The sequence below is a fragment of the Hermetia illucens genome, chromosome 1 (genome assembly GCF_905115235.1).
Source record: "Hermetia illucens chromosome 1, iHerIll2.2.curated.20191125, whole genome shotgun sequence".
Lineage (NCBI taxonomy): Eukaryota > Metazoa > Arthropoda > Insecta > Diptera > Stratiomyidae > Hermetia > Hermetia illucens.
In genome coordinates, this window is record NC_051849.1 from 44,012 (window position 1) to 59,425 (window position 15,414).

A 15,414-nucleotide genomic window follows, 5' to 3' on the forward strand; every position below is an offset into this window, starting at 1 on the left:
ACCCTGTGTTTTCAATGAAGATTCTTTGTTTTACTAACTTTTATGCAATGAATGGTAAATAGTAGTGGACCATGAATGGGCGTGATAAGCCGAGCGAGGCCGGGAGCTGAAGAACAGACTAGAGAAGACAGGATTCGTCGTAGACAGGAAAAAAAGATGTTTTAGAGATCATGGGTGTTAACAGTATACTTTATGGAGCTAAACTAAGCCGATACAACTCGCTTATGAACAATTTATTAAAATCTTTTTAGTGTTCAAAACTTCAAAGCGTTTTTTCCCCAACTCACGGTTTCAAAGTCGGTGCCCCTCATAGCTCCAAAAAATTTTCCTAAAAAGGGAAAAATTGCAATTTCGAGAATCCCTTTCAGCGTTACCTGGGAAAAGCGATCATCTAATGAAAGAACTTTGATTTTTTGATTTCAGATGATCCAGCACCGAATTATGAAGGGCACCGCAATTCTACTTTTTTCGGAAGGCTTCCGATCGTTTCACTGTATCCCTCACGCGCACTTTTCTCCAAAACGGCTAAACCGACCCGAACGATATTTGGTCATCATCATCAACGGCGCAACAACCGGTATCCGGTCTAGGACTGCCTTAATAAGGAACTCCAGACATCCCGGTTTTGCGCCGAGGTCCACCAATTCGATATCCCTAAAAGCTGTCTGGCGTCCTGGCCCACACCATCGCTCCATCTTAGGCAGGGTCTGCCTCGTCTTCTTTTTCTTTTTCTACCATAGATATTGCCCTTATAGACTTTCCGGGTGGGATCGTCTTCATCCATACGGATTAAGTGATCCGCCCGTAACCTATTGAGCCGGATTTTATCCACAACCGGACGGTCATGGTATCGCGCATAGATTTCGTCATTGTGTAGGCTACGGAATCGTCCATCCTCGTGTAGGGGGCCAAAAATTCTTCGGAGGATTCTTCTCTCGAACGCGGCCAAGAGTTCGCAATTTTTCTTGCTAAGAACCCAAGTTTCCGAGGAATACATGAGGACTGGCAAGATCATAGTCTTGTACAGTAAGAGCTTTGACCCTATGGTGAGACGTTTCGAGCGGAACAGTCTTTGTAAGCTGAAATAGGCTCTGTTGGCTGACAACAACCGTGCGCGGATTTCATCATCGTAGTTGTTATCGGTTGTGATTTTCGACCCTAGATAGGGGAAATTGTCAACGGTCTCAAAGTTGTATTCTCCTATCCTTATTCTTCTTCGTGTTTGTGTTTGACCAGTGCGGTTTGATGTTGTTGGTTGATTCGTCTTCGGTGCTGACGTTGCCACCATATATTTTGTCTTGCCTTCATTGATGTGCAGCCCAAGATCTCGAGCCGATTACCGCCTGCTCGATCTGGATGAAGGCAGTTTCTACGTCTCGGGTGGTTCTTCCCATGATGTCGATATCCTCAGCATAGGCCAGGAGTTGGGTGGACTTCTTGCATTCACCTCAGCATCACGGATCACTTTCTCGAGGGCCAGGTTAAAGAGGACGCATGATAGCGCATCCCCTTGTCGTAGACCGTTGTTGATGTCGAATGGTCTTGAGAGTGATCCTGCTGCTTTTATCTGGCCTCGCACATTGGTCAGGCTCAGCCTAGTCAGTCTTATTAATTTCGTCGGGATACCGAATTCTCTCATGGCCGTGTACAGTTTTACCCTGGCTATGCTATCATAGGCGGCTTTAAAGTCGATGAACAGATGGTGCAACTGTTGTCCATATTCCAACAGTCATGTGGGGTATTAAATAAAAGTCATGTGGGGTATTAAATAAAAGTTTTCGATTATTACTTCCAGAAATCGATGTTAGTTTGGACATGGATTGTAAAGTGCGCGAGTAAGGAGTAAAAATGTGCTCATTTAAAGTGAGATAAGGCTCATTTTCCGAAACTACCCAGTCCAAAAATCTGAGAAAAATCGTAGTGGTGCACTTACATGATATCTAGGCCTCAAAATATGTCCTATTCCGATATATGCTCGAAAAAAATACTAATAGTATATTAAAAATCCCTTAAGTTCATGCAAGCAGTACTAAATTTTGCACTATTAGAAAGGGCAGTGCATGCCTGCCAAGTTTCATGAAAATCTAGTTACTAATGTCAAGGTTATAGCAGTTCGAATTTTTCAATTTTGCGTGATTTGATAGGAGAATTTACACCCAATTGTATTTTTTTTTCATTTCAAATAGGAATGTTCCATCTCGATCTCGAGAGTTTAATCTGAACGAAATAATTTTCTTAGCAACATTCGGAGTATTCTTTTTTTAAAGAAAGGGATTACTGATCCTTATTTTCGAAGGTGGGAAAGAAATTTTTGGAGTTAGATATCCATTTTCAATTTTTTCCACTTGATAATTTGAGATGTGTATGCCATTTGCTATAACATATTGTAATGCTCCCTAATGAGTCAATTTCCAAATAACATATTTCAACATATTCCAACGTTACCATCAACGTATTACGTTGGTAGATTTCTTCCCACATAGAAAAGCCAAAAAGTCTCTCCGGTGTAAAAATGCTACATCTCGCTCACTTTTCAAAAACAGACTTTCTCATTATTTACGACTATTTGTGCTTATAATCGAGTGTTTGAAAAAATGTTCAAGTTTCTACATAACTTACTTTTCCCTTTGACGAATTCTGTGGGATTATCTTCTTGTGGATGTGAGCTTTGTGGTCCACGCAACTCTTTGCGCCGCTTTCCTTCATTATTGCGGATCTGACGATCGCCATTGTTTCGTTCGCTAGGCTCACTAGCTTGATTAGACCATACGACTAAATTCAGAAGCAATAGTCCCAATATTAGCACCAGTTTCATTCTGAACACATTCTACTTCTTCGTGTTGTTACAAATTACGTTAATTGGGAGAACATGAGATGATGATCGAAACTTCGCAAATATTTGTAGCTGCAAGTACGGGGTCACTTTCCGCGCATCGTACACCTCGTGCGGGGGGACATTTCGAAAGTTGTTGTCTTACTAGAAGCACTACAGACTTTATTCCTAATATTTTCAACAAACTTGAAATGATTTCAATTCACTCAAAAAATTCACGAAACTTTCACAAAAAGTTAACATTTGGCCAGTACAAGACACGAATGCAAAGTATATACGAATATACAGCGGGAAACCAACATGTGACGCGGACGTTCACTTTACACTTCGGTTTAAATGGGAAACACCTTTCAAATATAATTTGGAATATTCGTTGAAGAGCAGCGCAGAGGTGATATCCTTTAATTATGTTTAGTATGGAACGATAGTCACCGAAATTCGAATTTCAAAATAAACTGACCAGCAAAGAATCCGGCGCCTGCGCAGCACAATTAGAATGCCGTTGTTAACTAAAATTTAAGTCCACGAAACGTGACAAAGTGGTGAATGCAGAGTTATTAGTTCGCGAGCAAATGGCTAAGCGGCGGCCACCATCATTACTACACCTCTCTCAGACTCGAATCTTACGTACGGATTCTGTTCGTTTGACACTGAAGGCAACATTCAAAGCGGCACAACCTGAACTGTAATCAAGATCGGAAAAATCTACCGGTTTTCAGTGTACAGATTCAAGCTGAAGACAGGTATTAACTAAGGTGCGCTCTCTTCTCAGGTAAGTGTGAGTCCCGTGACGATTATGTCCAGGGCAGAACTTACGCTCACTTTTCAATTTTTATTTAAATTGAATACAGTATTAAAAAAATTGAAATCGTGCATGATTTTATTTCAATATTATACATACAGACCGCGAGGAAATGGCCACTGCTTGCTTGAGTTTGAGCGTTTTAGAGGAAAGTCTCAAATCGATCATTTTGGTAGCGTAGTAAATCAGGAGATCTTTCCCCCACCGATGATTTAAAAGATTGTCCTTATATTTTCTTATATGATGCTTTTTCTCATCTAACAGATGTACTGTCATCTATAATGAGTTTAAATCTTGGATCATATAATAAAGTTTTTATTCTCATTATCGTTAAAATACACTTGGGGTTATATTCCAATTTAACAGTTATTTTGTGAAAGCATTTGGTTACTAGTCCAGCCCTGTTCGGATATTCACTAATGCGTGGATTGCTTCGATGTTCGTGCCCCAAGTTCGTGAGGTACTCGTTTCTTCTTCTCAAGTTATGTATGTCCAACTAACCACTTATTTTGTTAGTTGCCTACAGCCAAAAATGAGCAATATATTATAGTGGAGTTTGTTGGGAGATGTTGAGATTTCTTCTTTCTTGTTGCTCGGGAATATGTATGTAAGCATGTGTATGTATATTCGGTTTTTACGGCTTTAATAGGAAAATATTTTTCGACAAAAACACTAGTCCAATCCGAGTCTTGACTTGGTTTTATCTTTCACTCTTAACTTTGAAGAGGTGAAACGGGGAGAAGGAATTTGTGATGGTGCGATGAGAGGAACTAGTGTTTTTCTGGTCCAAACGAACACGATTGTCCAGAAGATTGAAATTTTTGCTTTTGTTCTTATGGTCGACCTTTAGGTTATCCAACTTGTAACCTCTGAATATCTTTGAATATACAGACAAAAGCTTGCTTTCATTTTATGCAAGATTATTCCAAACTGCTCTGGCTGAGTATGTTTCCAGCCAAAGTATGTATGTAGTTCACGCCGACTGAAATTAGATTTGGAAAATATAAACTGCCATAGATTCACACCATCTCTATTCTGGTGTATTCTTCTACTAAAAATGAATGGATATAAAACAGTACAAAACCACAGAATCACTAACATAACTTAAAACCGGGCAGTACAAAATTACAATATGTGCGTGCACAATACGAATTGTCGGTAATACTTACATTGCCAAACATGTACTCATATTGTATATAAAACCGATATTGGTAATATTTCCTTTTAAAATGTTCCCTTGAGTCATTGTATATCTCCTTGCTTGAAAATTGGCTGTACTGGTTCAATTTTACAAGTCAATTTTCACACGGTAAACTTTACTTGGCTCTAGATCCCGTTGCGTACTAAGCAAATTGAATGCCTTTAATTCTAATAAGTACATATCGACTCTTTAACTAAGTCTGTTTTCGTTACAAAGCGGCCCACTTTAATAACCATTGTTTTAAAGAACTAAAAGTTTGGATGGCTGTATAAGTCACGATACATTTATAACAGGCCAATAAGTTATTTTAATAATAACTATCAGTTGAATCCGCCGGAAAAAATGCATGGTTGAAACTTATTCCATTTGAAATATTAAAGGTACATTTTACTGGCATCAACGTTTTCGAGCGATATTATCATACTGCTCTTGGATACAATAAAAAACTCCAGAGAAAAAGAGATACTTGATATAACAAAAACAACAAAGTTCATTTAGTCGAAAAATTAATTTTTGACGTGCTTTTAACAACTGAATTGACTCGAATTTCATGTTGCTCGTGCTGTTTCACGAATGTGGGCAATATCCTCTACTCAACGATCTAAACTTTAATTGTGTTTTTGTATCACAAAACAAGATTTCTTATAGTCCCAAATTTTTTCGGCAGTTAAATACACAAGCGCGCAAATTTTAGTAGTTAAAAATCTCTGACAAGGAATTCGTTGAAACGCTGAATTCAATTTAAAATTTGGAAAGACTTAGACAATTGGTTAATACAGAACTATTGCAGTTATTAGGATTTTATACTTTCTGATTTTATTTAGAAGAAAATAGGTTAGCTATGATCACAGATATGCTAACCCTTTCCAACCTAGATAAAAATGGCAGAAATATAAATGCTTTCATCATGAAGAAGATGTAAATTAATGTTTAGTACAAAAATACAGTAAGTGTAATTAGCGGTTGGCTTGTTTTAAAGTGTATAATAATGTAGTGAGCTGCTTCAGAGTGTTAGTAGGATAAAACGCAAATTGTCCATATTAAGTGACCTGCCCACCGTAACCTATTGAACCGGATTTTATCAACAACCTGACGATCATTGTATCGCTCATAGATTTTGCCATTATGTAGACTGCGGACATATATGCTCACCAAATTTCATCTTAGCAGGTGTAGCAGTTTCCAAGAAAAGTACGTGAGCAGGTTTTGTTTTTATACAAAATTTTAAAAAGGCATGAGATATGTAGCTCCTTCAGAAATAAGCCTCTCGTGCTATATGTCAACTATTCACGTTGATTATGACATCAGTATCACATTTCTATAGCTTCATCATCATCATCAACGGCGCAACATCCGGTATTCGGTCTAGGCGTGGCTTAGTAAGGAACTCCAGACATCCCGGTTTTGCACCAAATTCCACCAATCCGATATACCTAAAAGCTGTCTGGCACCCTAAGCTACACCATCGTTCCATCGGAGGCAGGATCTGCCACGCCTTTTTTTCTAACATAGACATTGCCCTTATATACTTATAGACTCATTTCGTATTCATATGATGAGTTTGGGGAAAGTTTTTCGGTTAGTTAAAAAAGAATTGACAAGATATTATTATTAACTTTATTTGAGTAGATATCAAAATGGAATGTATTTTAAAACCAACTCTTTTATAAGTGCATCGTCGTGAATTTTTTCAGATATTTTTCTTGATTAGTTTCTGAGAATAAATCCTGTCGAACGTTATACCTTTTCATCTTTCACAACCTTCCTATCAAAGTACTAATTGAGATTTCACATTTGATATTCTATAAGGATACGTTTGGAGAAAAAAGCATGTGAACCAACCTTAAACTGCAACTATATTTATCTTACTTACTGTATGTGTCGGTTTTTGCATATGTTCACCGAATTTCGTTTCAATCAATGCAGTCATTTTCAAGAGAAATGCATGTCACAAACGGATAGGAAACCAAACTGAATAAAAAGGCATGGCGAAAAGAAGTTCCATCGTATGGGGGTTCAATATCACATTACTATAGCTTACAATTTAGCAAATGCAAAACAGATAGTAAACGGATCTTAATAAAATTGTATTTTACTCAAAACCTTAGAAAGAGGGGGCACCAGACAAAGCTGATAGGTGAATTCCTACTAGCTAATTTAAATAAAGACAACTGTCAATCCCTCTAGCCTGCAACGGTATGCTCAGGGTTGAAGTAAGTCGTAAAAAACCAGCGTTTGGTGAGTTGTCTCTGCCCTGGACTAAACCGCAAGTCGTCTTTTTGTGAAAATTTGGATGATCGCTCAGAACATCGGATCCGTGGACCAAAAATAGTGGAAGAATATTTTTCTTCCCAATTCGTGCGGTCCATTATCAAATGGACGGTGGACTCAGGACTCCCTCAAATTTCTAAGCAAAATTAAGAGTTAGTTTTTGCAAAAAATCTAGAAGGCGTGGCACGTCGATTACGCAGGAGAAATAGTTCAAGCTAGCCAACAAGAGTTTGAAGATGGCTGTATTTAAAAACAAAAAGACAAAATTCGAACAACTCTGAAATGATCTAAACAACATTCCTTAGGAATTAGGACACAAGATCGTAATGTAGGAGCTGCAAAATAAATCCACCATCGTGCTAATGGATAGTGAAATGGAGGCATAAATGGTTGAGTCTCTGTTCCCTACGCACGAACGGCAAGGGAACAACTTGAATAACATCTAATCTGCCTCCTCTGTTCTTTGAAGAAGAATTGACCACCGCAGTGAAAATACAGAAAAATAACAAGGCACCGGGGTTTGAAGGGGTTATACTAGCAGTCGAACGTCCGTGGATGCTGCAGGATATATAACCCTCGATTATTCAAAGGAATTTTCCAAAGATATGGGAAAGCAATAGTTTTTTTTTTGCTTAATAAAGGCATATTCTACCCAACCATCCGTATACAGATTCCTATATATACTGGACAAAGCTGAAAAGCTGCTTGAAAAAATGCTACAGTCGTGACAGGCGGAAGCTATTCAAATTTTTGGCAAGTTTTCTGAGAAGTAACACGTTTTCAGACATGAAAATCGACGATGTAGTGGCCAGTCTTAGTGGTAGCGTTGGACACATAGAGGTGCACTTTTCATGTCTCGAGGCATCTGTTATGTGTCTTGATGAAGTATCACAAAGATCAAATCGAACAAACAATCTAAATCAGGGCTCCGAAAAAGCAAAATGGAATTGAAGACTTCAACAAAGTTTCAGAGCCTCGATGGCAAGCATAGGTCCTTGCCTGGAGCTAGTAAAACCAAGGCACGGTAGACACGAAAAAAAAATTAAGTCAACTCGAAGTAATGCGAAAAAGATCCAGGGGTGGATAGTCCAGTTTGAGAGGAAAGTGATTTTAGTCGGTTTCCGTCAAGAATTTTTACCCTATACGTACAAAAAATCCCCCGTGTACAGGAATACATTGAGGTAGGATGGACATTTTTGCTCGGAAATTTAAACATCCATCTAATTTCTAATAATTTTAAGCATTAAAGAAATCTTTTCCTTCATCTAAATTTGTTTTTCATTTTATTTATGTTTTTTTTTCGTAATTTGTAAATAAACCTTCTTCTATTTGGAAATGTTTTTTATTGTGATGGATTTATCCTACTTACTACAATAGATTCAACCGTTTCCGATTGTTTAACAAAGGGCCAAGTTCTGAATCGGCTCACTGTATGCATGAAAGGCACTTTGTGTTATTTCCAATTATAATTTTAATGCTTAATAAACTTATACTACATATGTGCTTCATTTTTGGCAAGTCCAAAACTCTCCACATCTTTCTTATAGATTTTATGTTTAATTTCATTTTTATATAAGACATTGTAAAGATAGTGTTTTTAATTTTGTCATCGATTCCGTTAGAGATTGGTGACTGGTGTCGTATATACTACATCCTCACTTTATTATTGGTATACGGTAAGTGCGCAAACTGTCTATTTTCTTTTCTTTTGGTCACTGTTTGGAGGAAAATTTTAGTTAGGAAAGAAAAAGTCATTTGTGATAAATGGCAATCGTCATCCATCTTTTTTCTGTTTAAAGGTATTCCACTATTCTATTCTTTTACAGGGAACATGAAACGCAACTATTTTAAACCTTTGTCTAGTGCTGCATGATCTGTACTTTAAATCCAATTTGTTCATTCTTCTCGTTCCATTATACTGCTAAAGGCATCCATCCCATTTACTCATGAAAGCGGCACAAGCAAACGAATTTCTTTCAGGCAGGTACAATCGCTTTAACGATCTCAACGATCACCTTTTCGTGATAAACAAGAAGATTTACCTGTACAAAGGCCGATGGTATAGTGAAGAGCAGTGAGATGAGAACGAATATGGTAAATTCCAATGCCAGAGGGGCATTGAAATGTTAAAAGTTAAAATCTATCAATTATGAAGACACTCAAAAACTAAGATGATGGATATCGATTTTTTTACGTTGAAGGCGATTTATCTAGCTGCCAAACGTGGCTTGTTCTTGCCTCCTTTGAAAATATTGGCAAATTAAATGGGAATTTTGTATGATATATAATGGAATGACCACCTGAGGAAAAATGTGAATACCACATACGATATAATTAAACTTCATCAATATTCGATTGTAATAAGAGAATCTCATTTTCAGCCCAAACTAGCAAGGATCTTTCTCGAAAGCTAAAATGAAAGCTGTAAGTTTAGTACATTACATATTGTTTTATACAATATTTACGATTGACAAAATATTACGAATTTATATTAAATTCTCAGAATTTATTCACTTTTCCACTGAAATACTGGCAAAGAACAATACGTGGCCCCACAAATAGAGAAAATTTATTTTTGGAAGGATTTTCGCCCGAACAAATTCTTGAAGTTTTCAAGGAAATATATGTATGTTCTTGAATAGCTCTAGAATAGGATAGTCCAATATGTTGAGAGAGCATGAAGAAACGAAATTTACATTCAGTAATAATTATTCATTTATGGACAAAATTGTTCTGTTCTTGTATGAGCGTGTTACATATAAATATGCATCTACAATATACAATACAATAAAACACGGACTTTTTGATAACAATTATGCTATTCCAGTAAATCTATATTTGTAGTCAAAATATTTGCTATTAATTTCGGTAGAATCTGTTCAATACCATAACGCGAAACTAATTTGTACTTCATTTGCTTAAGTTTCGGAATTAATTACGTAGATAAGTTTCCAAAAGTAAACACACGTTACCCCATAATATAATAAAAATTTGCTCTGCATGTAACACCGATCGGAAAGCGATAAGGATGAAAGCGATTTCTTTACTAGGGAAAAGATACCAGCTAAAACATTAAGCAATTACTAACAAACACCCATTATGAAGCGTATTCTCAATTGTGTTATAATGCGAATGCGTTTAAAGTATACATTGCGAAGTCAAATATATGCGACAATTGCTGGCAATTGCAACTTAGAGGCTACAATATTAGGCACAATGTATTTTTATGGCCCATATGATTCAAATATATTGATTCATTTTTGAAAATATAGTTTCCTACTTCTTCTTTCCTATTAACGAAGGCTGTCCCAGAAGTACCCGGCCTAACAGAGAGAGTACAAAAATGTTGGGAAAAAAATGTATTTATTTTTCAACATTATCTCTTTGAGCTCTATACGCTTTTTCCAGCGATATTCAATAAGTTCCATGCCCCTGTAATAATAAGAATTGACTTGCTCCTCAAAATAGCTATCAACTGGCGATATCACTTCTTCATGGAAAATTTTTAACATTTGAGTTGTTTTTTTAAGTTTGGGGAAGCAAATAATCCGGGGGTTAAATCTGGCAAATATGGTTCATGAAGTAGCAATTTCAACTTCAATTCCTTAGTTTTGGCCATTGCAATAACGGATTCGTGAGTTGGTGCATTGTCTTCATAAAACAACACTTTCTTCTTAGCCAAATGTGGCCGTTTCTCCTTAATTTCTTCGCTCAAATGTTGGAATAATTTTGCATAATACTCGCCATTTATTTTTTCCTTTCTGAAGATAGCTATTAAAAATTAGGCTACGCACATCTCAAAAAACCGACACGATCACCTTGCTTGCACATGAAACGGTCTTGAAGCCGATTCTCCCTTTAGAGGCCATTGTTTTAACCGTTCTTTGTCTCGGGTATGAAGTGGCGCATCCATGTTTCATCCATAGTTATGGAACGCTCAAGTGTGAGCAAACGCAAAAATGGACTGAAAAAATTCACGATTGATAGCTGCCAAAAGCAAGTACTAAATAAGATCGCGTCTTCAAACTTGAAACATAGGTTTTATAGATTGTGTACTTTCATTTTTGAAACAACTACCATCATCTCTGTCAGGCCATGTACTTTTGGGCCCAACCTCGTAATTAACAGGTTGATCAACTAATTTTTTCTTGGCATTTCCAGATAATAAAAATGGAGGATGCCTCTTAGGAAGGATAACCCCAAAAGCCGCGCCTCATGAAGAATTTTTGCTTGAGACTAGATACCATTTGTTGCGCGCTAAATGATGATGATGCAGATTTGAGGGAGGGGAAACATTGATTTTACTGAAACCAGCGCAAATATTTTTCTGACACAGAGTTTTGTACGAAATAATCAAACTTCTTCTTTTTCTTCAGCCCTTGTCCGGTTCACAAGCGGGGTCGGCTCGTCGTGATCGATTTCGCCATATAACTATCGAATGCCTGATCTGGGTGCAATATTGAAGCTTTTAAATCCACATCCAGCGTATCAATCCACAGTTGTTTCGGCCTGTCTTTTGGTCGTTTACCATCCACTTCGGTGTTCAGACCAATCTTGGCAAGCACGAATTGCATGACCATACCATCGAAGACGCCTCTCTCGCAATTTTTTCACGATCGGTGCAACTCTATAACGATCGCGGATATCCTCATTTCGGATGTGATCAAAACATGTCACGCCACTCGTGCAATGCAACATCTTCGTCTCCATTACCGCAAGACGCCGTTCATTGTCTTTTATATTTGGTCAACATTCAGAGCCACAGAGGTCGACAGGACGGACGACATTGCGGTAAATTTTAAATTAGAGACGTTCGTTGATACGTCGATTACAAAGAATACCAGTTGTGGAACGCCACTTCATTTCATAACGCAGTTCTCCATTGGCTGATAGCGTTGACTCGAGCTATTTAAATCGCTCAGTTCTGGGCAGATCACTGCCGCTGACAGTGATTGTGCCTGTTTCATGGGGATCGGTCGTCGAAAATTCAGTTTTGTTTAGATTCAATCTGAGAACGTGTTGCATGAGGCGATCATACTACTTTTGGAGAAATTCCTCGAGGTTATTTTTGCTATTAGATGCTAGGAAAACATCATCTACATAAAGCAGGGTGTAGGCCGCTGGACGTTGGATGTCCCGTGCGACGGTGTCCATAACAAGAGAAAAGAGGAGTGGTGAGAGCGCGTTTTCTTGATGAACACCAACAAAGACACGAAGCGGTTTTGGTACACCCGCCATACTTCGAACTTTACTTTTCGGATCGTGGTAGAACAAGTGAATCCAGCGCACGAGTTCTTCTGGCATTAAGTGTTGTCGTAAAGCATACCAGACGAGTTCGTGTGGCATATGGTCAAACGCTTTCTCTAGATCCAGAAATTCAATGTAAAGAGAGCGATGAAATAATCAGACATTTATCTCAAACAGGCACAAACATTTGCCCATCGGTTGTTTGAGGCAACCGGAGACATTTACATACGCCAGAAATAAAAATAATGCTTTCAATATGTATCCCTTGTAAATACACTAGGCAATATTCTGCCGTGTCGTGTCGTTCTCTATGGGCTTTAGCCAATCTGTCGTGTTGTTCCTAGTAGCCGTTAACAAAAATGTCTTGTCGTTTCCAGTGAGCGCGCTCTTTTACTCGGAAACGGCTGAAGTCACCGTCATGAAATTCCGTGAGGACGTGTGGTTTGCGCATCCTACACATGTAGAAAGGGGTTGCTAATTTTTTTTTTACAGAATATGGCTATGTGGAGTATTGAATCGAAGAGCTCAATTAGTTCTCGAAACTGATACTATTTTTGATCTTGGGGTAAACATAGTGTGTGTAGTATTACCATATCTTTAGAAATTTACCCGAATATCCTTCTTAGAGGCACAAAATATACAAGTAGTCTTCAATTCAAATGAATATACAGGGTATGCGAAAAGTCAACCATAATACTTAAAGGGCTGGTAGAGCAACTCACAAGCATCCAGAAAAAACATTGAATGGTCTTAGTAAAAAGTTGACGGCTTTCGAGATATTGGCTATTCAATGGAATTTGTTAAAATCGTTCCCTTAAATCACTCACTCCTAAAAAATTCATATTCCTAGATTCTCATATCAGTTTTTCTTTACCAATTAGCCATTTAATTAATCAAATAGCAACATTTTATAAAAAAGTCAAAATTTAATAAAAAATCTGTTTTAAACCAAATTAGGACATTTTTGTATTTTCTATCTTGAAGCTTGAATCCATACAGAAAAAAGAGAACTCAATGGATCCTCCTGGAAGATGCCTCTCCGTATGTGAATGGGCTCTGAGGCGTTAGATCCCTGAGATGAGTGTACTGATAAGTTGGTACGCCACCCTACAATGACGGTCGATAAAGACGTAGGACACGGATCAGTCAGGTGTACGGGACGCCTTGGTAAAATCGATATAGCAAATAAACAGATTCTTAAGATCTCTATTTGCCTGTCCTACAACTACTCTTGCCAATCACATGATCCGCCATCGCCATTAGCACCTCCGCTGTTCTTTGGCCAGAATATCATTAGTCTCGAGGTATACACTGATTATACCACTAACAACGGGCATTATAAATTTGCAGAAGATCTTGTGTGTGCGGGATCTCGCACAATGTCCTTCTTAGGAACGGTGTCTAAATACATTATTCTTGTATCACCTATCGGGATCTTCCCTAAGGACTGGCAAATTTGTGCGAATTAGCCATAAATACGAATAATCGAGATCGGGAATATCGGAATTCCACTGTATTATGAAAACGATCAATAATGAAAGGAAATTAAACAGAAAAGGCTATGGGAATGGTCGATACTGCAAATAAAAGTGAACAACGGGGCACTCCCAACATTATTATTCGTTTCAGTCTATTAATGTGTATCGGATAAACTTTACCACGCTAGAGTATGAATTGAATATTCAATCGAATACTAATCTTTTTTATGTTTGATAAACACAATTGCCAAAATTTAGAACTGGATTATCTACAAAAACGATTGACTACCCCTGGAATCTCAGATATAAAATTATTGGGCATATGCCTTAACACATAAGTAAGTTTATGCATATATGCTTTGCAGATATATTAGCGACGCACCAACAGCCAGGAAAAAACAATATCCGACTAGCATTACGGTCTTACTCCCAAGATTTTCTACTAGCCGAAACCACATGACATATTACACCATAATCTGCATTAGTGCCTCTAAGAACTGAAGCGCGTTCCCATCCTGCATATCGAAGCTGGAACTGCATTATGGCATCGTGTAAATTCTTTAGTTTTCTTTTCACCTCTCCAATAAACCGGTTTTCACGAAGCAAAATTCCAAAGAAACCATATAATGACCTCACCACAAGGTAAGTCTGAAGCAAACATACGCCCATCTCATTCTTATCTATTAGGACGATGGTCCAGTATGGATGCTGTGGCAGTGTTTAAATCCCCTCATAATATAACGTGTTTCTGGTCTTTATCAATAAGAAAAAGTTACAACTACTTTCAAAAGAAGAGAACGAATTTTATATTAGCGCCATCTTCACGTGAAGTAGCACATTATACAGTCAATGCTTAACAAACTTTAAAGCATGGTCGACAGCAAAGACATCGGTCTGCGTCGTGTGCATCCAATACTAGAATTAATTTCCAAGTATGCTGGAAGTTTACTCTTCTACAAAACTGTTTTTGAGGTGTGTTTGGTTTATTTGTAGGAATATATTTGATTGTGGTGAACTCGGTTTGTAAATAATCAAGCATTAGAAGTTTGAACCTCGTAATCGAAACATCTTGCTTTTTTCTGACACCCTGGACTTTTTACTTCTTTTTTTCGTATGATATGAATTTGTTTAGCATGGAATTTTCTTCGTTTTAGACCAGATTTTAATCAGAAAATCGCATATTAAAATTTTCCATTATGCGTACTTTTACTGCAAACATATTTCACCCTAACTTTGATCCTATTCTTGGAACGTTATTCGATACACCTTTCCCAAATAAACAGGAGGCTGACGGAATACAAGAGTTGTTTTTGAACAACGATTTTCAGACATGATCGACTGGAGATATTTGAAACTTAATATGACCTCAAAGCACTGAAATAATGCTTTCGCTGCCTTTTTGTTTCAATCAATTACAGATGCTCTCCTGAATGTTTATTAAGTAATTTTAGAAAGCTACTAGGTGAAAATGGAAAAGTAAAGTTTAGTTTGGGTAGGCTACTAAGAAACAAATCCGTAAATTGCGAATTCATTTTCTACAAGTTTCTTTAAGGTTATGCAGACGTGGTCAGCAACTCCGCCG

At 37.6% G+C, this 15,414-nt stretch overlaps 1 protein-coding gene across 2 annotated transcripts in view; it reads right to left on the reverse strand.

The window, feature by feature from the left end:
- The window catches only part of LOC119646962 (epidermal growth factor receptor), a 51,172-nt gene that overhangs the window by 19,079 nt on the left and 16,679 nt on the right, over nt 1–15,414 (reverse strand). The window contains exon 1 of one of the 2 annotated variants that reach the window (XM_038047661.1): nt 2,620–3,558. The exons of the other annotated variant lie outside the window; for it this stretch is intronic. Coding sequence (XP_037903589.1) covers nt 2,620–2,815 — 196 coding nt within the window. The 5' untranslated portion in view covers nt 2,816–3,558. Of the gene's footprint in view, nt 1–2,619; nt 3,559–15,414 lie in introns of those variants that run through there. 2 annotated transcript variants of the gene reach the window in all.